This window comes from Musa acuminata, chromosome BXJ2-4 (assembly GCF_036884655.1).
Source record: "Musa acuminata AAA Group cultivar baxijiao chromosome BXJ2-4, Cavendish_Baxijiao_AAA, whole genome shotgun sequence".
Lineage (NCBI taxonomy): Eukaryota > Viridiplantae > Streptophyta > Magnoliopsida > Zingiberales > Musaceae > Musa > Musa acuminata.
Window position 1 is genome coordinate 33049507 of NC_088341.1, and position 23437 is coordinate 33072943.

The window sequence follows — 23437 nt, forward strand, 5'->3', positions numbered from 1 at the left end:
GCCAAAAGATAGATTATGATTTTAAAAAAATAAAAAAAATATCATAAATCTTTTTATCCTCATTTATTTATCTTAATCTAAATCATTATCTTTTATTTTTATCTAATCTTAACTATTTGAATTAATCTTATCAATAATCTGTATATAACATCTACTATATATATATATATATATAGTGCATTCTTGTTTCATCTTTTAAAATTAATGTAATTTTTTTTCTACTAAAACTTATAATGGGTAGATTTGAATTAGCTTTTTTAACATCCGCTGGTATTATGATGTTTTCATCTGCTTTCGTTCTTAGGTTTCATTTAGGGCTTGCATTGGGATGTGCTTTATGTCCTAAGTCAGTGAGATTTGAGTCAATGGCATCTGTCTTTGCTTGCAACACATTGATTGAGGACGAAAGAAAAAGAAGGAAAACATCAAAAGCTCTACAACTGAGTAACTCAACATAGTACAAAGTCCAACAAGAATCTAATCTTAGTTGCACTCTGTCAAGCTCTTAATTACTGATTCTGACTTATATGTCCATGTGACCCTTAAACTAATCCTCAGCAGCCCTTTGTCTCAAGCAACTGCAGATTTGGATCAGCAGACATCGACCTTTCTTATATCAGGAAGTTGCACGGAGTTTAATGCCATGCCCACATACAAAATCCAGTTGTCTTGATTCCAGATGCTTTGAGACATTGGTTGTATCGTGAATGATGCATGGATTCACAGGGAAACATATTCATCATCAAGATCTGACCTTTTCATGTTTGCAGTCAGAAACGTATTGGCTATAGGGTTGTTGTTCATGCTGCCATTGTTGCAGTACCCAAAGGTAGAGATCAGAAGCTGCTTGATCTCCTCATGGTTGTATTCCGGTCCATTGTTATCTACCTGACACCCTCTTTCAAGAAACAGTTTGTTCCCTTCCATAGCACCATAGATATCTTCTAGTCCATCTTTGACATCGCTGAACCGAGTGCAGCTGCCATCAGATGAGCTGAAGGTGATCGTATGATGCTGATGATATGGAACCTGCAAGAGATCACTAGAGATCGCGGCGGTGGGGAAGGACTTCCACATGTCATGGGAGGTTGCAGGAAAGCCTTCTTCTTCTTCAGTGAGGAAGGGTTTTGGAGCGGTGTAAAAGCCAGCTTGTGGTGGCGAGGATGGTGAAGGGAAGAAAGGCTGGTGTTGTTTCTGTGGACGTGGTTTCCTTTGGGAAGGAGCGATTCCGAGGAGTTTCTTCTTGAGCTTGGTGTTCCAGTGGTTCTTGATGTCATTGTCCGTCCTGCCTGGGAGCTGGGAAGCGATGACAGACCACCTGCACTACGTTGGCTTCGCCATTAAGATCATGGGCATAGGCGGACAGTACGGATGAGATACTTCTCTTCGTGCAAGCACACAAATGGGGGTTTCTCTCTTCCTTATCGAGGAGAATCAACAGAGAAGTGAAGAAGGATGCTTCAAACCTGCTTCCAATGGTGGCGAAGAGGCTGCAGATGATTCTGTCTTCTTCTTCTGAGAACTCCCCATGTTTTATGTTGGGCCTCAGGTAGTTGAGCCATCGAAGTCTGCAACTCTTCCCACATCTCTTCAGCCCTGCCAAAATCACCAAAACAACAATCGAACAACCACAACTTCGAGGGAAAGAAAAAGGGCACAAATCCAATCTATGTATCTTACCTGCTTTATGAGGGAGAGCGATCCAATTCCCACCGGTGCCATGCTTCTCTATGAACTCCTTCAGCTTGGAGTCCTCCTCAGGTGACCAAGGACCCTTCTTCACGTTAGCCTTGTCACAGCATGGAGCCCTCCCCATATCCCCAAACCCAAGGAGGAACTTCTCGCTTGTATTACACCAGTATGAGGTTGCAAGTTGCAGCTGGTGACGCTCGAGATACAGCCTCTGAGGAGAGAGACAACAACACAGAAAGCAAGAGACTGAACTGAAATAAGACATGGAAGTTGTAAGAAAGTCAAAGGTTAGCCTGTCTGGTTTCCATCATTTCGAACCTCTCTACAGTAACTTACCATCTTTCATATTAAGGCCATACCTGTACTTACCAGGGCTTCCCTCTCTCTCTCTCTCTCTCTCTCTAAAAATTCAGATCCTGTTTCGTTTTCCGGGATGAAAAAGTCTATCTGGAAGAGTGAGGAGCGAGTGAAAGAGAGTGAAAGAGATGGCTGGAGGGTGGGGATTTTGCTTGAGAACTAATTTTCTAATGACGTCTTCCCATGGCCAAACAGTAGGTCAAGAGCATAGGTGATGGAGAAGAAGAAGTAGGCTGGGTGACGAGACCCAACCTGATACAGCTGCATGTGGGCTTGTGAACTGTGTACAACCCTGAACTGGATCGATTAGGTTATGACATTTCGTACAACAATGGCCTCCTTGGTTTGATTCTGCTACTGTTTGGCTTTGAAGCTTGAAACTTGCATATGCGTGCTTGCATCTGCCGCAGTGGTAAAAGCTTAAGAGTCAAGTGAAGCACTGTGCATGAAGCAGCTGTTGATCGTTTTGTATGTGAACTTTTCTAGTGACTTTAGTTTATGCTGCAATGATAGCTTAAACAATCCGCAGGTCACTGTCGTCTTCCAGCATCTCTCCTTGGAATCGCAGTGCAATTCTACTCCCTCTGAGAACTTGTGAAAAGGTTAAAGGTTCCATGAAAGGAGAATCTAACTGATGTCATATCTTGCGCCATAATACATGTAATAAATATAATTGGGGAAGAGAGTCTTATCAAGTCCACGTGGAATAAATCTTATAGAACTCCTTAGAACACATCAACGATTAGTTTCAACTGCAAATGCTCATGAATTCATGATTGATCTGGTTTTGCCACCACAGCTTCAACACTGCATGTTCACAGATAGGTGGTGGAAGACTTTTACTTGATCCTTCTTTTCGTGGAGGTACTAGTCTTTGATGAGGTAGAAGACCTCCCAACCCAAGTCAAGTCTGCAGTTGTTGCACGGTGAGACTTCACCGAAGACGTATGATTGAGGATACAAAACAAATAGATTAATCTTCGTTGCTATCAACTAAATAGAGCAACATTATATATATATATATATATATATATATATATAAAGCCAAATGTTTGCTTTAAAAATGGGGACGATGTCTGGAAACTTCTTTTCACGTGGGAGTCACGTGGCGGTCACTTTCTCCACCCACCGACAACCGCAACCGGTCTCTTACACGTCCACACCCTACCCGCCATCGTGTCAGGAAGGCCCACAGGGGCCCGCATGGCCACGTTTCCTTTTGTCATGGTGGGCCAATACGGGCACGTAGCAGGTGGGTAAGGGCACGTCTTCCGTTGTCGCAACCCGTTACAGCCATGAGGGGCGTTTCCGTCATTTCGTGAATTCCTTGTTCACTTGTGCCACGTGCACCGCACTTGGGAAAACCCGATGGTCATCCCATGACATGGTTGTTTGTTGATGTTGATGATGATCATGATGATGAGGATGATGCATACATGACCGAAGAGAGGAAAATGTTAGGTATAAGAAGTTCGGATCCGGCTCCGGATCCGATTTCAAGTGACGTTTCTTTATATAGTGTGCTGCCGATCGCTGCCCTCCACATTCTGAATCGGATAGAGATCGGAAAGGGAGAAGGGAGACTTCGAGCAGAGGCGAAGGCCATGGGTGAGGTGAGGCGGGGCTTTTCTTCTTCTGCCGTTTCTGCTCTCAGCTGCTTCTCTGTTTTCATGGTTTTGTTTGCTCAATTGATTTGCTGTGACAATGGCAGGAGAAGGAGAAGAAGGGGGATGTGGAGAAGAAGGGAGGAGGGGAGAAGAAGGAGGAGGAGGAAGCCGTGGAGGTGAAGCTCGACATGCACTGCGAGGGCTGTGCTCTCAAGGTCCGCAAGGCCGTCAAGGGGTTCGAAGGTAATGCTCGTCTTTCCACCCTCGATTTCGTCCTTGAAATTGAAATCGAGTTGAATTGAGCCGATTCTCTCTGTGAGCGACGAGGACTAATCATCCACTACAACGATCGCGTGTTTGCAGGGGTGAAAGCGGTGGTCGTGGATGCCGCGAACAACAAGTTGAAGGCGATCGGGAAGGTGGACCCGTGGAAGCTCAAGGAGTTCCTGGAAGCCAAGACCCACAAGATGGTCGACATCATCTCCCCCAAAGACCCTCCCAAGAAGTCCAAGGACGACGACAAGAAGAAGGACGAAGGCCAGAAGAAATCATCGGACGACAAGAAGCCCAAACCGGTCAGCAATCCATCCACAGATCGAGTTCGATCACCGTTTCGTCGTACTAATTCGTTTCTTCTAATCTGTCTGTGGAACGACCGATAGAGTGCCGTCTCGACGGCGGTGCTCAAGATTCGCCTGCACTGCGATGGCTGCATCCGAAGAATCAAAAGAAACATCTACAAAATTAAAGGTAAAATAAATCAATTAATTCTCCCCAGTTATCTGATTTTTCTTGTATCAGTTTGATGTGGATGCCGTTTTCCAACCGTCGGATGGGAGCGTCGGTTCTCATCCGACGGTTGGAAATCGTCGCGGCATTCATCGACTTGCGCGCGTTGGAGGTTTGTGTTATTTTTGCGGTGTGGATTGACAAAATTACCCTCAGGCGTGGAGGAGGTGACCGTGGACGCGGCGAAGGATCTGGTCACCGTAAAGGGCACCATGGACGTGAAGTCCCTCGTCACCGTCCTCAAGGAACGCCTGAAGCGCGGCGTCGAGATCCTCCCGGCGAAGAAGGACGAGGGCGGAGGCGGCGAGGTCAAGAAGGAGAAGGCGGCCGGCGGTGGAGGGGAGAAGAAGGAGAAGGCCGGCGACGGTGGCGAGGAGAAGAAGGAGAAGGGAGGCGACAGCAAAGGGGAGAAAAAGGAGAAGGGAGGCGATGGCAGCGGCGATAAGGAGGAGAAAAAGGAAGTGGGAAAGAAAGAGACGACGACGACGGTGGTGGAGGCGAACAAGATGGATTACTACGGGCCGCCGTTCGGGGGCTACGGAGGTTATGGTTACCGTGTGGAGATGATTCACCCACCACAGTTCTTTAGCGACGAGAACCCCAACGCCTGCTCTATCATGTGACCGACACGTGTTCGTCGTACATTTTCGCAGCAGCTTATGTAAACAAGAAATGTAAATTGGGAAGAGTAAAAAAAAGCGAACAAATCTTTTCGTTTGGTTTTTGTTTACTTAATTACTAATATATATATATATATATATTGGAATCCAGTGATCGAGGAAGTGAAGTGGTGATGTGAAATATGTCCAACTTTAGGAATAAAGTCTCCAATTAGGATGGTTTGATGTTACCGGACGACTTATGATGCAGCGAAGCTTCAGGAGATACACCAAATGCTGAATCAGCTCTTGTTACGTGTCAACTTCTTTTAATATTATTGTTGTTGTATGTGATGAGAGATGAGTAGGGAAGGATCTTAGGCAGGTTTTCTAGTGCTCTTTGGAAGTTTGCTTGTCATGAAGAGGATAAAGAATCTTTTAATGATAAATCTTAATTATTACTATCTTCCCTGTCATTGTTTATACATCATCCATCAAAGCATGAGAAAGATGGGCACGCATTGGAAATGTGTGTGCACCAACCATTGATGGGATCAGTACAGTGCACACTACCTACCAGCCTCCACTGGGACCATAGTAATCAATAAAAATCGTATGATTTGATATCTTTTAAATGTTGTTTGGTTTGTACATGAGACAAGGAAGTGGGGTGGGAGTGATCACAGTGGGTGATTAGATGATGCAGTGATATGAGAATAATTAATATATATATATAACGTAAATTCTTTTTTTATTAATTTCTTCCCTTGAAAAATACTTTACAGAGGTCAATTTTACGAGAATTGCATGTCGAGCAATTAGTGGACCGACAGAGTTCAATTTCTTTGAGCAACCAATCGTTGAAGTTTGTAGAATAGCCGACACAAGATGAACAAAATATTAGGACATGTCAAGTGATAGAAAAAGATATGAAACCGGTCGAGATTGTTATTGGCGTGGCTTTTTGTGATGGAGCATCAAATTAACCAAAAAATTTTATTGTCTTTATTGAATGATACATCAAATTAGTTGAACTCCAACATCATCAGCAATATCTCTCTTAATCCTTAATGAATATTATTGGATGAAAAAGAAAAATTCTCGAGTATTGTTTTCATCAAAATTTTGAGAAAATCTTCAATTATTTACTCGATGATTCTTCGTTTGGATGATGATTTTTTGCAATTTATTTTCTTGTTCATGAATATTTTTCGAATTAAATAAAATTATTCTCGACATTAATTGACTTATTCACTTGTTGTATAGGAAAAAAAAATAAAGCATTGTATAAGATGTAACGTTAGTTTCTACAAAGTTAAACACTTGTCACAAAAAGAAAATTTATAATTTTAGTAAAAAAATAAAATCAAGAATTACATGTGCAAGAATAGTTATGATTAGTTAAATTTGTGGGTGTGGAATTTTCATTTGCATTACAAGTTCCTCTACTTGTAAGGGTTTTAATCCCAATCCAATGATCAACAAGAGTTCCACCAGCATTATAAACCCATTTTATTCTCTATATCCATTAATACAAACCCATTTTAAACAAGGGGATTTCTTTAAAAATGCTGCTCGTTTTTTTTTTTTTTCTAAATGAGGCCTATCATATTTATCGGTTGTTGTCTTCATTTTCCTTTGATGTCCTATATGCTCCTCCTTACCGTCGGCAATACCTCATTCTCGAGAATGATGGATAGAGAATAATGATAAGGTTGAAATAATAGATGTAAAGAGATGACCACCATAGGATGAAAGCAACATGATCGAAATGACAAGACTTTCCGATGGAGCGAAGGTAATCACGACGAGGTGGAAACGATAAGATCTTACGGAAGCGAGACAACTTCGAGGCACTTGATAACTCATACCTGAAATAGGATGTGACGATAATAAAAAACATCACTATGTGATGAATGAAAAAAGAGACATTGGCGATTGGCGATAGGTATTTTAGATATTTAAAAAAATAAAGACATCAAATATAAATTTTAAAATTAATAAATATTATTTTAAAATTTTTAAAAAGAAAAACGTTTTTTTGTTACAAAAATCACATGTTCATATTGTATTCATCTAAATCTGCCTCTTAAAAATGTGATGATTAATTTTGATGTCATATGTTTCTTCGTACCATCGAATCGAATCCCTCCCCACCCTCACATTCTAGTCAGCGGAAGTCCACCACAGGATCATGTGATGGTCCCTGACCTTACAGAATATTTGTAGGGATGTCAAGGTAGAAAGTGGAAGGAGGAGATCATTCTTTCCTTCTTTATGTGGAGGATGCTTCATGGAAGTTAGCATCAGGCAATCATGTGGAAAGAGAAAGAAGAAAGAAAGAAAAGCTTATCCTCCTCCCCCCTCACTCCTGCAAAGCTGCTGTAGCATTGCTGTTCCTTCACACCTCAAATCCAAATGCATAAGAAAGCTCCAAAGGTCTTCTTTAGTCTTTCTGTCATGCCATGAGATTGGATGAACATGATGTGTGTTCATCATCTTTACCTCCTCTTCTCCACCACCACCACTTCCTCTAACTCGTATGGTTTGGAGTTCATAACCATCTCCCTCCCTGGAAGTGTCTTTTCTGCATATGTTTTCTTCAGAAAATGTTACCGTGGAAGGCAGCCAACTTGAAAGAACATATATACATATATATTTCTTCATCCACTCATGATCGAAGAATGAAGTGAGGGCGATAAGTTTTCAGTGAACTGGTAATTGATTGGAAGAACATTTCAATTATCTCATTGGTGCTATTTTTATTGTTGTTGGCCTTCTAAAACCCATTTCGTGGCTCATCTCATCTCTCTACTCATTCAAAATGCAAACAAGAATGGTAGCAACAACAAGTGTTATATGGCACTTAGTGCCCCTAAGATAAGCTTAAAGATAATGTTGCTAATGCTAACGGTGCAATTAAAAGACATTAGTACCTTCTTATCAGGCCATTACTGCACTGCCATAAGAGTAGGACGTTCGAGATTCGAAAAGAAACTTCGAAACCACACCAATTACTATTTGGTGTTGACTTCTGACATGTGATGTCAAATTATCGGTCCCATGTCACCACCACCATATAAGGTCAACGATGAAGAGCCACACAAACATGCCACATGCTTTGAGCCAAATGTATACATTTCCCGAAAATAATATTAACGATTTGATCTTGTTATTGTTGTCCTTAGCTTCGATTTGAAACCAAATCACACATGATTGACACATATAATAATATTCAGATATAAATATATTTAAATATAAATGTAACCGAATATAACAATAATTAAATAAATATAGATACATCTAAATAAATTTATACATTAATAATTTTTATATTTATCTTTATATATATATATATATATATATTCATGTTCACGAATATAATTGATACATCTAAAAATAATAAAAAAATAATAATTATTATAAAATTATTAATTATTATTAGTGTCGAATTTCCTGATAGTTTCTTTACTAGATTTGAACCAGTCAAACTGCTGAGTCGAAACCGGGCCACGTCTTGTATAACTCATAGTGGTGGCGGCCCCACCAAAATGGGTGGTGGAAATGGCAGCACCACCGGGCCCCTCTTGGCAATTGAGGACATGCATCCATCACCGCCCCAGTTTCCCCTGCATATTAACGGGTTTCGGATGTAGATTTTAACGGGCGAGTTCATTTGTTCGACCCGGAAGCCGACATTGGATGGCATGTGGGTCGTCATGCATCCTCATCTTCATCGTCATGTGATGGGTTTACCATGCTTGGCTGTTGGGCCCATTTAGTCGAAGTCAATGTTTCCAGAATGTGGTATGGATGGTATGTCGACGGCCTCATGAAGCCATGTTGGGATTTTAAACGTGGGAAAGGATAGGAGCACGCATCGATCGTTCACGAATCTCAAAGCATGCACATCCCGTTCTACCTGCTCCGACTTCTTCTAACCGCCCTCGATCTCGCACATACTACTCTCTGTCGACCCGGCCGAGCCAAACCCAGTGGTCTAGTCGTTTGGGATTCCTGTTCCGTCGAACACGGGCGCCCGGCATCGTCTCTCCCACAGATGGGGTGCTCCTCCTCTCTTGCAGGTCCCCAATCCCTTCTTCCTTTCCCTTCCTCCTTTCTTAGGGTTTGATCTATCGTTCTCCGTCTTTACCCTTTGTTGATTGCTCCATGTCTTCGATTCTCAGGTAGGATCGTCTTTGTACCATAATTTCTTGTCGATCCTTGTTGTGTGAAAGATAGGAGTGCCATTCTTTCAATAATTGATTATCCGAATCCCTTTCTTGGTATTTTGTTTTCTTTTCGCCATCTTGATACGGCTGTAGGTATGTTCGTGATCTTTGTTACATAAGGTTAGCTATCCGATCTATAATCGATTCAATGCCAGAAGGATCCAAACTGTTTCCTTCAATGCCGTTGTGTTGCTTGATTCGTGAGAGAAGCTGCCTAGTGGGATAGTCATATTGATGGTGGTATGCATCTCATGTTGCTGGGCTGCGATGGAGCTCAAAATGCAAAGTCCTGGTGGCGAGATGTATTAATGTGTTTCCAGGCATAAGAAAAACACTTTTTGTGTAACCAGAGTTTTATGGCAATTAAGGATCCATTTGATGATCATTTCGATAAGATTATGCAGGCCTCGTGCATGTGGTTCTTATGAAGTGCTAGTGATATAGCTTTCTGATTGTAATGGGCTTACAGTTTTAATCTATATAATCTATTAAATTATCAGAACTTTTTTATCATATTTGGAAATTTGAGAGTTTCTATAGGTATTATTAGTTAGATGCAGAATTTTGGTAGAGGGCCGATGAAGGGTCTAGTTGCTAAGGTATTAAGGAATCATATGGCTCTGAGGCATGCCAACCAGAGAGTGAGGAGAAAGTGAGAGAAGGAAAGAAGGGTAGGTGATGAGGCACCAGGAATTCATTTAGTTAGCAGGCATGTCTATTTCAGGTCATAGTAAGGTTGCTGGATTTGGTAAAAGTTGCCAGAAATGTTGTGGTGGTGGTTGGGGAGAATGAGAAAATTATGCTTGATAGCACTTTGATCATGAGATCTGTGTTCTTAGTAAGGATAAACTAACATAGTCTACATCTGAAGATTGGTTTAATAGTATTCTATGCTATGTAGTTATTGTTCCTTGATTAATTTTCTTTTGGGACACTTATCATAGAAGGCATATTTAACTAATTGGTTATACGAACTCATCTGCCAAGTCCTTACTATGAGGTGAGAAAATTTGGTGGACTTCACTTTTTTCAAATACTCTTTAAATGCAACATCTATAACTTTGTGAAAAATAACTTTTTTGAATTCAGAATGAGAAAGATGAGTTTCAACTTCACACCATGGTAGAGGCACTTTTAGAGTTTCTTGTACGAAGTGATGTGTATTCCTTTTTTCTCTGTTTCTTCAACAAGAGCTGAATGAACATTTTTATATTATCAAAGTTTGTGAATTCATTCTTTCAAAACCATATGAATTATGGTGCTTACTATATCATTTGGCAGTTTTAGATGGCAACATATTGATGTAGCATAAGGGTTTTTCCCATTAAATAAAGAAAATTATAGTCAAAACAATAGATATCACAATATCCAGTTTAATGCTTATGTCTCGAACAATGGTCTTACAAAATGCAGAGTGCTTAGTTTGAGCCATCTTTCACAAGGTTATGTTTATGATTCTTATATATAATCCATTAGTATGCTAGCACTTATGGCACTGTCATTATATGATTACTATATCCTATTCGGTTTTTGTCAACCCAACATGGAAGGAGGTTCTTCAACTTCTTCATGTGAGTAGATATTTGTGTTTCGATGTAAAGCATATCTTCAGAATTAAATGTTTTTTTGTTGCTGTTTTTGTTGCCATATTTAAGATAGAGAATTAAATGATGGATTTTGTACTTTCGAGATAGTGTAAGTAATTAGAATGTCATCTTTTGGTGATAATCAGATAGAAATGCTGGAAGGTTGGATGGTTTGAATAGTGAAAACTCAATGGCCACTGATTCAAAGAACATTCGTGTTAAGGTATGCTATATGTGGTTCCTATCCTGTTATACCAACATTATTCCATGTATCCTGTTATTTGTTTTGATATTACTGGTCTGTTCCTACTGATCATATCTTGAGAATATTGTTACATGAAATTTTTTGACTTGTCTGTACTGATCAATATCAGCACACATGTATTATGACAAGTAAATCCTTGTTTTTAACTTGGAGAATCTGAACAGTTAATTGCTGTTTTGGTGTATTTCTTATTTCTTTGTTGTTGTAGCTTATCATATTTCATTGTGACATAAAAGAGCACCATTGTTTGTCTAAAATTTAGATATTTTAAGGAAATATTCAACACACATTCAAGAACATCTTACAATTGTTATGTGTGACATGTATCCGATACGGATAGAGTAAGCAAATTCAAAGTCTCTGTGTTTACATATAGATGACCTTATCAGAGGTAAAATGATTCTAATTGAACCAACTCAAGATTTACTTTCATGACAACAGAAACTTGATTTGCTGCCGGAGTTCCTTGAAACTTGAGTTTTGATCTGACATTTTTATTTTAAACAAACAAAACAACATTTTGAAGTTTTTGATCCTAATTTTCTTTTGTCAATTTTATTCCTGGCAAAAATAGCTGCTTCCTAAAATGGAGTTATCATAGTTCAGTGTGTAATTAATGTAAATTGGCCTCAATTTATCGGTCAGAGATATTCAATAAGCCAAACTGCATTATCTTCTTGTTTGGCTCCCTTATCTCCCTTGTGTGCTCTGAGATTCAATTTTAAGTTTTCCTACTCAGATAACAAGGGTATAGTGCTTCTGTAAGATCAGTAATTTCTATATGTATACAGATTTAGTGTGTTTCTTAACACAGTTGAATGATGGAGCTATGACACTGCCTATGTTGATTGTATTGCTTATATACACATGAGTTTTCATGCGTTCATGAGTCTACCATTTTCTGCAATATGGATTTGCTTATTTGTGTGTAACCTTTATTGATTTATTTGCATAATTCTGAGGGCATAAGCAAATACTGGAAGCAAAGAAATTTTTAGATTATGCAGCCTGTTGACCTTGCTAGTTGAGAGTTTACCATTTCCATTTTTGAATTATTGGTTTATAGTTTACCATTTCCATTTTTGAATTATTGGTTTATAATTTTCAAAAAAAAAAGTTAGGCAAACCTTTGTCTGAAATGTGCTTGCTCCAGCTAACTGATTTTGATACTAGTGTTGTCTCTGTCTTTGCAGTTGGTATTGTTGGGTGATTCTGGTGTTGGTAAAAGCTGCATAGTCCTTCGGTTTGTTCGTGGCCAATTTGATCCTACTTCAAAGGTAATGCTTTATCTAAATAGATATCTAACAATTCTGGGTATGTTGATGTACTTTTCTGCCTGTATTGACAGTTCCATCACATATTGAATACATTTGTAACATTAGGCTTTGAATTTTATTTTTGAACCTAATAGTAGTAACTATTGGATCCTTAGGCGTATTATTCAATAAGGCAGGTTGAAGAAAATAATTCATCATATAAGATAACAAGACAGTTAAAAATAGAGAGGTTGCATCTCCTGCAAAGTGCATTCTCATTGTTCAAGAATCTCTCTAATTTAACAAATTTTGTACGTTGCTTATGAGATCATTATGTTTTATGAGTTAGAATGTTGAACAATTAGGAAGCACTAGATAAGAAAATTCCATGTATTTGAAAAGATGTTCCTGAGATGGATCATCGGTGTTACAAGGAAAGATGGTACAAGAAGTTATTACAGTCACTTAAGAACTAAGAATAAATATCAATAGAGGCTGAAGGAATACCAATTAAGGCAGTTCAATCATATTGTTGATGAGCTACCAGAAATAATTCAAGATAGAGATTCCTATAGAGTGAAAGGCCAAAGAAGACATGGACAAAATGTTTGGATTACTTGAGGATTTTAATCTTAACAAAATAGAAGTGCAACAATAGATTTATTAGCTAACCACAAGTGGTTGGAAACATAAATTCTTTCTTTTTTCTAAGTTATTGCACCATCAATGTGACTTAATATATATATTTTTTAGTACCCCTGTTTTCTCGTTTTAATTTCTTTCATCCTACAGCATGTGCCCAAGTGGTTCCTTTTGATATATGTTGATTCTCATAAGGTTCATTCAGGTAACTGTTGGTGCTTCCTTCTTATCACAAACATTGGCATTGGAGGACTCCACAATAGTGAAGTTTGAAATATGGGATACAGCAGGACAGGAGAGGTGCACAATTTAATTGTCAAAAATGTCATTTGCTGCTCCTAGTGTTCCAAAATCCTTTGTGGATCAAACATGTTATAGTGTGGTTAGGTGAAATATATGCATGAAATATATGGATGATATTACTGTTTTTATTTCTGATGTCTAATGACCACAATTAAATGATATATAATAACTTATAATTATTTTTTGAATGTTTTTTCTTTTCAAGGTATGCTTCACTGGCCCCTCTTTACTATCGAGGAGCAGCTGTTGCAGTTGTGGTATATGACATAACAAGTCAAGAAACATTCAAAAAAGCACAGTACTGGGTCAAGGTATCATGCATCTTTTAAATCTAACTAGGTTTTACTGGATGGGAATTTTGCTTCTTTCTGTGGTTTTGTGGGTTCTGCTTATTAATCCTCAAGTTTAAGTGGATGTCATGAGTATTGGGAATGATTTAAATGCAACAGATGTAGTGAGATATTAACTTGCAGCCTACGGAAACCTGATAAAATGGCATATAATGTTAGCTACATTTTTCCTTTTGTGCAAATTTAACTAGCATACGGGAAGACCTGTGCTGCACAAGGCTCCTTCCAATGCAAATTATTTAACCTTACAGAGCTTTTACATAATGTAGAAATAACAATCAGTCACTATTAAACATTGATCTGGTGATAGTGGTGTACTCGATTCTTTGAGGAGGGATCAAAAACTCATTTGATATATTTCAAAGATAACAGCTAACTAAGCGATGTTGACTAACAAGGTCTTATTGGATCAAATCTCATTTTCACCACTTATCCTTTGCAATAAGAAAAATAAAAACAATCAGTGCACTACTGCAATTAACATAGCAAGAGAGTTGACATGGGTAGGACCTGGCTGTGCCGCAAATGCATAACAGCTGAGAGTGTCATCCTTGGGTAGAGTAGTTTTGTATTGTTACTAAGATTTATTACAGAGGGAAATGACTTTTCTTTTGTTGTTCCTACTTCATCTGAGCCTTGGGAACAAGAGAAAACTCTAAATGAATCATTGAAAAAAAAAATACACAAGAAATTCCTAGCGTTTGTGATTTTTTTTTTTTTTTTTTTTTTTTGCGTATAATGTTGTTTGCTTTTATTGTCTAACATCTTTTATGAGGATTCATTATAATTATAAATTAAATATTTCATTTGAAGGTCAGTGGCCTCTTACACTTGAGACTTCCTCAAATGCTAGAACTAGGTTGTTATCTATCAACATTTGCTCTATAAAACTGTAAGTTCTATCATTAACTATAAGATGAACTTTCAAGTCTTGGAAGCAAGTCATCAGCATGTTCATGGATAAAATAGTTTTTTAAATAATTGGAGTCTGTAATCTTTCATGTGTTTTGGGTAAGTCTCCACTGAGGTCTCAACTTGCCAACCTTTTTTTTAGCTAACCATTCTTGGCTTCCGTATCTTTTGACTTCTCTCCCAATTTTTGTAACGACATCTCCACTTGAAAACTAAACTTATTTTTGTGCATCTATGTATGCCTTCCTCATTTAAATTTTCAACACCCTTGTAGTGGTGAATGCCAATTTTGTTAATACTACATATTTGCAATTCTGAGCAATAGTGAGTGCAAAGTTCCATTCTAGAATGTCAGGTCCATATATAATGATAATGTGATCTCACAAGAGAGGTTTCAAACATTGTGGTGTATTATGTGTAATATGAACACTTCTTCATTCACCAACAGGTTATTGCTGATGTCAGGTTGATAGAACATTTAGGAGAATTACTCTCAGTGATTAGGAATAGCCGCTTTCTCCCTTCTCTTGTAAGGAATCTATTTATTGTACTGAATGATGGTACCATGTAGTAGAAAAACCACTATAAATGTGCATTGTTTTTTTTGGAGAATCTCCAGGTTGAATCCTGTTTTCCATTAATATCCAATGATAAAATATGTTTTTGAGTTTTCAGTAGTTATTTTGTAAGAGAAACAAAATAGATGGCAAGGTAGTACACAACCTTACCTAGGCAAACATAGTCTTTTGTGTGTGTGTGCGCGTGTTAAATAGGAACATTGATATGCAAAATAGCATCTCCTGAAGTGGAGTTAGGCTGCTTATATCTGGTCCTCGTAAGACTTCCGAGCCTCTTGCACTGGGTAGCCTTTGCTGTCTCTTACCTCTATGTATAAAATTAATATTAGGTGATCAGATTGATCAGTTCAAATATGTCTGACAGGAACTTCAAAAGCATGCAAGTCCTGGCATCGTCATGGCCTTGGTGGGTAATAAGGCTGATTTGCATGAAAAAAGGGCTGTATCATCCCAGGTAGGCAGTGGTTTCTAATTGGCAACCTGTGAATCTGCTTAGCTTTGACCAATATATATTTGGCTGTGCTAGGAGATGACATTTCATTCATTTTGAAGGATGCTATGGAATATGCAGAGAAAAATGGTATGTTCTTCATCGAGACATCAGCAAAGACAGCTAACAACATCAATCAACTCTTTCAGGTATTCATGTAGTAATATGATTAGGTGCACTAATGTCCAGTTTATTGGCTTTTAATTATGACAAAACAGAGAAGCTGCTTGATGATTGTGAGAGATTATCCTTTTAATTATTGGCTTTTAATTACTATGATCACAATTCATGAAATTCTTAGGTACTTGGTTTTTTTAGCTCCTGATGCTTTGAGAGCCTTTTTGTACTTTTTTTCTAATCTAATCTTGTTTTCTTTTCTTTTTTTTTTTCTAAGAAGTTTAAAAAACTAAGGTGACTTTGATTCTGGATTAACTTACCTGTAATTTGTTGTTCTATTTGCATGATATTTTGATCTCACGTATATGTAACTCTTTAATGATGGATGCAATGTTTCAGCAAAATGCATTTGTACATTTATTTTCTCTGAGCAAACATTTTTTTCTTATTTCAGGAGATTGCAAAGAGGCTTCCTCGGACATCTTCCTAACTATCGTGTCTGGAGATTGATTCTTTCTTCTTCTGACTCACCTGACATTCCTAATTACTGTGTAAAATCATAGTATATGATTATACCTGTGTAGTAGTACTCGTGTCTCTAGTTCTTCTGCTGCCTGACACATCGTTTACAACTAATGGCACACCAAAATTGGGTTACAGTATCCCCATCCATTAGTGACATTTGCGTCAATAAAAAAAAAAAAGCTATTAATTTAGTTTATCAATCAATGTATCATGCGAGGGATGTTTACTGGCAATGATAAAGTGTGATAATAGTGGGGATGGGGAATCTGATTATTATGATGGTGGTGGTAGTGATGATGGATGATGTCATGGCAAAGGAAGTGTAGTGTTGTATAGTAATGCTGCTATGATCATAATAACGGGTGTTGCGCTAATAGAGGCTTAATCGTGGTTAATTCACTGTTGCATAGTTGATAGGAATCATATCAACTATGAAAGCGTTTTGTACGTTATTTAATATAATAAATAAAAATTATTATTTAAAGAAAATAATTATGATGATGATTGATATAATTATAACTTTTAATATCTTTTCATAGAACAAAAATAGAATACAAATCACATGCTACTCCTTCCACTTAGATATCACATAGAAGAAAAATATATATCTATAAATATATAGATATATCAAATAATCTTACTATTTATAAGATTTTAGGAAGTCTAATGTACAGACAGTCGAACCATAGTGACATATGTATGGATGGACACGTGCTAAACTTAACTTTAAAGAGATAAATATGAAAACATTTTATTTTAGTGGGATATATACACCTTCCATTTTTTTTGGAAAATATAAATAAATATTCTTTTTATTACTGTAATTGAGAAGGGAGGGGCAGACTCCATTCATAAAAGTAGTACCTGTAACTCTTGTTTTTGTTTGTAGGAACGGAAGACTTACATCAACCATCATCTCCCAGTCATCGACGGAAACAGCACATATACTTTTTTAACTATGAAGAACCATATACAGCAGACGGCTACCTCTGGCGTGCGTGCTTCATGGCCTGCGGTGCCCCCTCGTATCGCACATTGCCGACCCCAGCGTGTTGTAGTTGACGTACCGGCTCGGGGCGGACGGCGGCGGCCGGAATCCCCTGGGCTTGCAGCCCCTCACCTCCGCCCCACCACCCTTGAAGGAACGCCGATCCCTGTGGCGAGGTCTGAACGTGACGTAGTGGCGATGCTCGAACCGCCCGACGCCGGCCGTCACGACCGGAACCGCGAGGAAGAGGAGGAGGAGCAGCAGCAGCAGCACGGCGAGCGAGGTAGGCATTGGGGTGGAGGACGAGGTGGGGTGTGGGCACTGCCTTGGCGTTTGCAGAGGGTGGGAGAGGGGGAGGAGTATAAGAAGAGGTGGTGGAGATGGTGGCGTGGAGAGAGTGATGGGAAGAGGGGCGTCTTAAAGAGACTCGTGAGGACAGGTCAGGAGTGAGATCTCACAGCTCAACGCTAGCCGGCAAAGTGCGGGACTTTGTCGTGAATCCCCTCCCCCTCGGTGGTGAGCGTAGGATGCCGCTTCCTCTATCCCCCCCCCCCCTCCCTCCTTTTTCTCGCTCTTCCATCAGCTTCCGGACCACGCAGGTGATGATGCTCGTGCACTGCATTTAATTGCTCCCATCTCCCTTCTTTCTCAGCGTCAAACCCACCACGTAGACATCGCCTCAACATAACAATAACATCATCCCATACGCACACCACGTAAACGCATGTATACCGGCAGAGCAGGTTCGTCTTCAAGCTACGTAGGTGTGTTGTCGACTCCTTCGCATGGTCAACTGGCGAAAAGTCAACCGACGTGGCAACGTTGACTTTTTTCGAAAACGGAACCGATGGGCAGTTTGTGATGTCGCCAGGTCGACTCGGAACGAGAATACGTGGATGAATCTGGACGGCCCAACGATCTATGGTAGGTGGAAAGTGAGATCGGATCAGATGCGTTGACAGAGAGTTTGGTTGCATTTGGTGGGCATTCAATGAGGGGCAGATGAGAGGAGTAGTATCCGATCGATGCCGGCGGTGTCATCGAAGGCGACACGCCCCGATTGTTCATACGCTCCTTTTTGTCGGGCATTCCACAAATATCTCACACCAATCAATTCATATAATGCATAAATAATTTATTATTATTATTATTATTATTATTATTATTATTATTATTTTCAATGAATCCACACTCGTGAAGCTCAACCAATGCCTATCTAACATATCACATCGATATGATATTCAAAAAACATATTTTTTAATTAATATGAATATGTCAAGTCGATTTTGTAATATGTCGAGACATGACTTTATTATTTATCAATGACTATAAATATATTATTCATATTGAAAAAGATATTTGATATGATTTTGGATATAATATATGACTATGCTATTTTATGTCATAAATATATATCCTTAATGAGACCAAAAAAATTATCTCATGTTGTTGGCACGTGTGACACGAATCACATCGTGCCTTGTCTGCTCCATGTATGACATTTCGTGTTCATACATTTAGGCACGACTTAATTCGATTCTGAGTCATGTGTTGCAAAGTTAGCAAATTGTCTCTCATAGATGCTTGTGCTAGAAACTCGTGTCAAGCATAATAAATTAATACTTAAGATAAGAAGCTAATTAATTATACAAACTAAAAGATATGGATTAATACAAGGAAATGTAAATTAAGGCTATTAGTTGGGAAACATAAACATGGAAGGAAGGAGAATGTGAAACATATTATGAGAATAACAAGTACAATGGCTATTTTAGCTATAGTGGTACACTCTAACCACATATGCACTATCTACGATTTGATGTACGCCACAACCACATGTTTGCATTTATTGTATCGTCTATGGCGTCTTCCTAAGTCTCCAACTTATGGATAACGGCGATCACCACCACCACCACCACCACCATGCAAGAGAAGCTCCTTCGGCTGTCATTACAAGACACAGCAGCACATGAGAACAAACCCTAAAATAATTGTGTGTGAGAGAGAGAGAGAGAGACCTGCCATGGGAGGAAGAGCACATGGCTGTCAGTGACTACGTCCAAAATGAGAGCTCCTCGAGCTCACTTCCAAGCTCCAACACCACTCTCCTCTTCCAACCCCTTTGCTGGCCCTTCTTTGCGGTCCATGATTGAGATTGGCAGTGAGATGTTGGAGGCAGTACATCATACATATATGCACCTCCCTGCTGCATTCTCACAGTAACTTATAATACTGCATTGAACTATGCCCTCCATCTTCTTCTCTCTCTCTCTAAATGGCCTCAGCTGGTTGACATAAACAACCTTAAACGACAACATGCAGCGAGGTATAGAAATGAATATTATTGCGGTACTCCTTTTATTGTATGCTCATTCTTTTGCAGAGTATATATGACTTGTCCTTGTATCGACTATGCATGATATATGGTTGGCGAGGAGAAAGCCGAATGGATATGCTTTAAGATTCGCGTTCTCCATAGGCAATCGAATGAGCGGTCCACGTGTTGGAGCTGGACCAGCGAGTCAAATCTTGTCCGGTCTAAATCGATTTGGTCAAACCTTCTCAATGTGGCTTCCCATGAAATCGAGGCATAGGCCACATAAAATAAACGTCATCTCGATCATGATATCAATATTATCTCTCTTGAACTTTAGCATCGATTTGATTTAGTTTACCCAAAGATCTTTTTTCAAGTTAGGTTAGATCGTACGCTTGTAATCATCAAAACATGATTAAAATCTTTTTTCTTTAATATTTTAATTTTATAGATTTTTTTATCGATAAAATAAGAAATATAAAGATAAGAAGAGACATGAGACCTACTAATTAGCTCGGCTATAATGTCCATTTCAGACATGAAACAAAATTATCTAATGAAAATTCATCGATCCTTCGCAAGAACATCTTCAACCTATTGTTCTTCGCATCTTACCTATCGATCGATCGGTAAGATATTATACAAGTTAGACTAATTCAATTAAGTCTATGATAATATAGTCAGCGGATGTAATGATTGATGATTCATTTTGTTAATTAGTAGGTCACTCGAAGTAGTCCCGAGATCTCTCGTTGGATGAGCACAAATCAAATGATTAATGGATGGGTCAATTTCTGAATCGTGATAAAATGGCACCTTCCAAAACGTATTCATGTTGGCCTTCTTTGATGCGCTTGAACACATATAAATCAATTCAACATCATGGCTCGAATAAGTTTGTACCCATCCTTAATAATGCAGTAGGACATGTCACACAAAGATGTTGAATTGGACATCGACGTTGGACTCATCTTGTCTAAACACCAATAATTTCGGAACACAATAACCTCTTCTATGGCACTCTTCTTATTATTTGGATCTATAATAACTTAGATTGTAACTTTATTTCCTTCCTAACTAAACTAGCATCATTCTTATAGTAGATCCATCTACCAAATCAGCAACGTAGACCAAGCAAATTAGAAGTCACCTAAACCCTAATTCATTGGTGATATGAGAATAATTATGTAAGAAGAAGTTCTAAAACATTCATGCCAAGTGAATGATACTTCGATATCATGTGATCGACGCCTCATTATTATACGGCCGATATGACTTCTTTCTCAACTCTACTCAAGATTGTATCATATCTTCAATTTTGGTATAATATGATTACACCAAATATCAAACAAGATAAGTAATTATTTTTTGTATTAAATTATGACCTCAAGTACACTAGTCGTATATTTTCAATATAAAAGCCTTTTAAATATGTTCTCTAAAATGATTGATTCTCTAATACATTTCACTTTTACAAACTCGTCATTCAATCGAGACTATTAACTTAAAAGCTTACTTAAGTTTTAGAGGGATTTTGTCGAGCATAATCATAACGTAAATTTACTAGGTTTGATGCAGATTCAAATTAGATAATTCTGAAATCTCTTTCTCTTTTCTCTAGCACCATCTCGTATCGATGTAAAAAAAGATTTGATGGGCTCCAAATTGATATTGGATAACAATATCAATTAGTTTTGAGAAGAAACTTATTTTATATAGATTATTTTTTAAAAAAGAATTACCATTGTAATTAGTGGATTCAATTACGTGGATTATTTTTATCATTAATAAAATTACTAATAAAGTTAAGAGGATTTGGATATTTATGTATAGTTGTATTTAAAGTTATTAAGTTTGTTTTTTCTCTCATTAGGTAATTAATACTAATAATTATTTCATCTCTTTTAAACTATAATATTTATAGATCTTCTAGAATATAACATCTTAAATTGTTCTTTTCATTTTATCCTCTACTAAAAAAACTACACTTAGCTTGTTCATGAGTAATTTTTTTTTAATTTGTAAATATTCTCATACATCCACATTAATATTCTTATTTTGATTCAACATTTTAAGATTTAGATGGCCTTAACAACATTTTGTTCATTGATTTATTCTCTGAGTACATTACTTTAAGAGAATTGGTTGAGTCTTGTACTCATATATATGGTCATCATTAGCCCATTGTTAATTGAGAAAAAACACACACACACATAGAGTTGTTGAACTAAGAATGCATCTAAAATATTGGATAGAGCACTGAGCTATATATACTCATTATAATGATGGGATGCTTCTAGTCATTGCTAGTGGATATTATTGAAGAAATAGTATGATCTTATCAAAAAGATCAGATGATGTTAGAATAATATTTAATCCATCAAGAGGATGAGTATGATGATGTGGCAAAAATTGGGTCATTCATGGAATAAAAATAAGAATATTCACAATTGCCTCTCTCTCTCTCTCTCTCTCTCTCTCTCTCTCTCAATGGCCATACTCTAATTAATTAAGGTGGACAAGACTAATTCAAAGGTAAAGGTCTATTGTAACTTGAGCATCATGCCATAAACATGGAGGATTAGAATTTAATAATATAAAGTTAATTATCACTACATAACATGCACATCCATCATCAATAATAATATTGAGATGGTAGGCAGGAATGGAAAGTGAAATGATGTAACATATGGCCCTTCTATCCTTCCACTGTTCAAATCAATACAAGATTAACTATTCAAATCATTGAGTTCTTGACCTTTTCTTAAACTGCAGGATAATTTTCCAATAAATTAATAAAAATAAATAAGATAATTAGTTCTTTTCATATACATAAACTTTAAAAAGATAATTTGATCACTCAGCTTCAAAATTAATAATTTTTTAAGATTCATTTAGAAATAAAAATGATTATATATGCTAATTGTCAATATACATATATGTTACATGGCAAGATGGTAAACTTACATGTCACAGTGTGACAAAGGAATACATATGCTAAGAAAAAGTGACTTGTCATGTTGAAGTGCAACAATTTTTGTCAGGCAATGTTCAGAGATTCTCTTTACATATGATTTGACATATATAAGTAAATGATGATATAGTTTAACACAAGTAAATTGTAACAATTTTTCACAGGAAGAAAAAGGAATGTGTTTATATTGTAATCAAATAAAATATATATTATTATAACATATTTTAAAAATATTTATATGATAAAATGAACACAGGAGGAAGAAGGTTGGAGACTCAACATTAGATTGTTTGAAGGATTAATAGAAGATAAACCCAAGTCAATCTCAATGAAAAATGATCCAATAATTTAAGTTCCTTAAATCACAAATATAGGTTATCTTAGATTGAATTGGTGAATCTTTAATTTTTGAGTTAAAATCTTCATAACATTAATGAAATTTAAAGAATTTTTTTTTACAAAGGATAAGTACTAAAACTGTATCATTTTTTTTTCATTTATCTATACATCCATTGGGGCCTACCACTTTGTCCTATGATGTTTGGAATCAAAGGTGTATTAAACTAAGTTGGAATCAATGTCTCAAATGCTATGATGGAATGAGATGTCACATAAAAAATTATATCTAAAATAATAATATTAATAAAGAAAAGAACCATGAGACCATTCAAGATATGGGACATGAATAACCAATGATGATAATAGTTAAATATTTCTCTCTTTTTTTTTTTTTTTTGTTGGGGTGGCTTATGGGTCATGCAATAGCACACATAATTTATGTCTGACAATTTTCCAGAAAATTATTCCCTACATTTTAATATGACAAAAGAATCCTCTATCATTTATTAAGAAAGATAA

The 23437-nt window shown here is 37.5% G+C and overlaps 3 protein-coding genes across 3 annotated transcripts; 2 read left to right on the top strand and 1 right to left on the bottom strand.

Annotated features, from left to right (window-relative positions):
• Positions 1-418: 418 nt before the first annotated feature.
• LOC103976759 (transcription factor MYB15-like) lies at positions 419-1981 on the bottom strand. Its single transcript, XM_009392084.3, has 3 exons — positions 1681-1981; positions 1467-1596; positions 419-1318 (listed from the first exon to the last, which is right to left on the bottom strand). The coding sequence occupies exons 1-3, from the start codon at positions 1955-1957 to the stop codon at positions 721-723; spliced, it is 1005 nt and encodes a 334-aa protein (XP_009390359.2). The 5' UTR covers positions 1958-1981; the 3' UTR covers positions 419-720.
• A 1566-nt stretch (positions 1982-3547) lies between these two features.
• On the top strand, positions 3548-5163 carry LOC103977847 (heavy metal-associated isoprenylated plant protein 3). Its single transcript, XM_009393486.3, has 5 exons — positions 3548-3662; positions 3761-3899; positions 4020-4231; positions 4319-4406; positions 4602-5163. Exons 1-5 carry the CDS (start codon positions 3654-3656, stop codon positions 5066-5068), a joined length of 915 nt encoding a protein of 304 aa, XP_009391761.3. The 5' UTR covers positions 3548-3653; the 3' UTR covers positions 5069-5163.
• A 3807-nt stretch (positions 5164-8970) lies between these two features.
• Positions 8971-16500, top strand: LOC103976751 (ras-related protein RABF1). Its single transcript, XM_009392072.3, has 8 exons — positions 8971-9129; positions 11009-11085; positions 12321-12404; positions 13231-13325; positions 13534-13639; positions 15533-15622; positions 15721-15807; positions 16230-16500. Exons 1-8 carry the CDS (start codon positions 9105-9107, stop codon positions 16263-16265), a joined length of 600 nt encoding a protein of 199 aa, XP_009390347.1. The 5' UTR covers positions 8971-9104; the 3' UTR covers positions 16266-16500.
• The last annotated feature ends 6937 nt before the right edge of the window (positions 16501-23437 follow it).

What these genes read in the sequence shown, in the direction of transcription:
- LOC103976751 (XM_009392072.3), top strand. Translation starts at nt 9,105, where the DNA reads ATGGGGTGCTCCTCCTCTCTTGCAG. An exon ending in AAGCACAGTACTGGGTCAAG is followed by an intron (nt 13,640 to 15,532) that starts GTATCATGCATC and finishes TATGTCTGACAG; the next exon opens with GAACTTCAAAAGCATGCAAG. An exon ending in AAAGGGCTGTATCATCCCAG is followed by an intron (nt 15,623 to 15,720) that starts GTAGGCAGTGGT and finishes TTCATTTTGAAG; the next exon opens with GATGCTATGGAATATGCAGA.
- LOC103977847 (XM_009393486.3), top strand. An exon ending in GGCCGTCAAGGGGTTCGAAG is followed by an intron (nt 3,900 to 4,019) that starts GTAATGCTCGTC and finishes GCGTGTTTGCAG; the next exon opens with GGGTGAAAGCGGTGGTCGTG. An exon ending in ACGACAAGAAGCCCAAACCG is followed by an intron (nt 4,232 to 4,318) that starts GTCAGCAATCCA and finishes AACGACCGATAG; the next exon opens with AGTGCCGTCTCGACGGCGGT.
- LOC103976759 (XM_009392084.3), bottom strand. Translation starts at nt 1,957, where the DNA reads ATGTCTTATTTCAGTTCAGTCTCTTGCTTTCTGTGTTGTTGTCTCTCT. An exon ending in CGCTCTCCCTCATAAAGCAG is followed by an intron (nt 1,597 to 1,680) that starts GTAAGATACATA and finishes TGATTTTGGCAG; the next exon opens with GGCTGAAGAGATGTGGGAAG. An exon ending in TTCGCCACCATTGGAAGCAG is followed by an intron (nt 1,319 to 1,466) that starts GTTTGAAGCATC and finishes AACGTAGTGCAG; the next exon opens with GTGGTCTGTCATCGCTTCCC.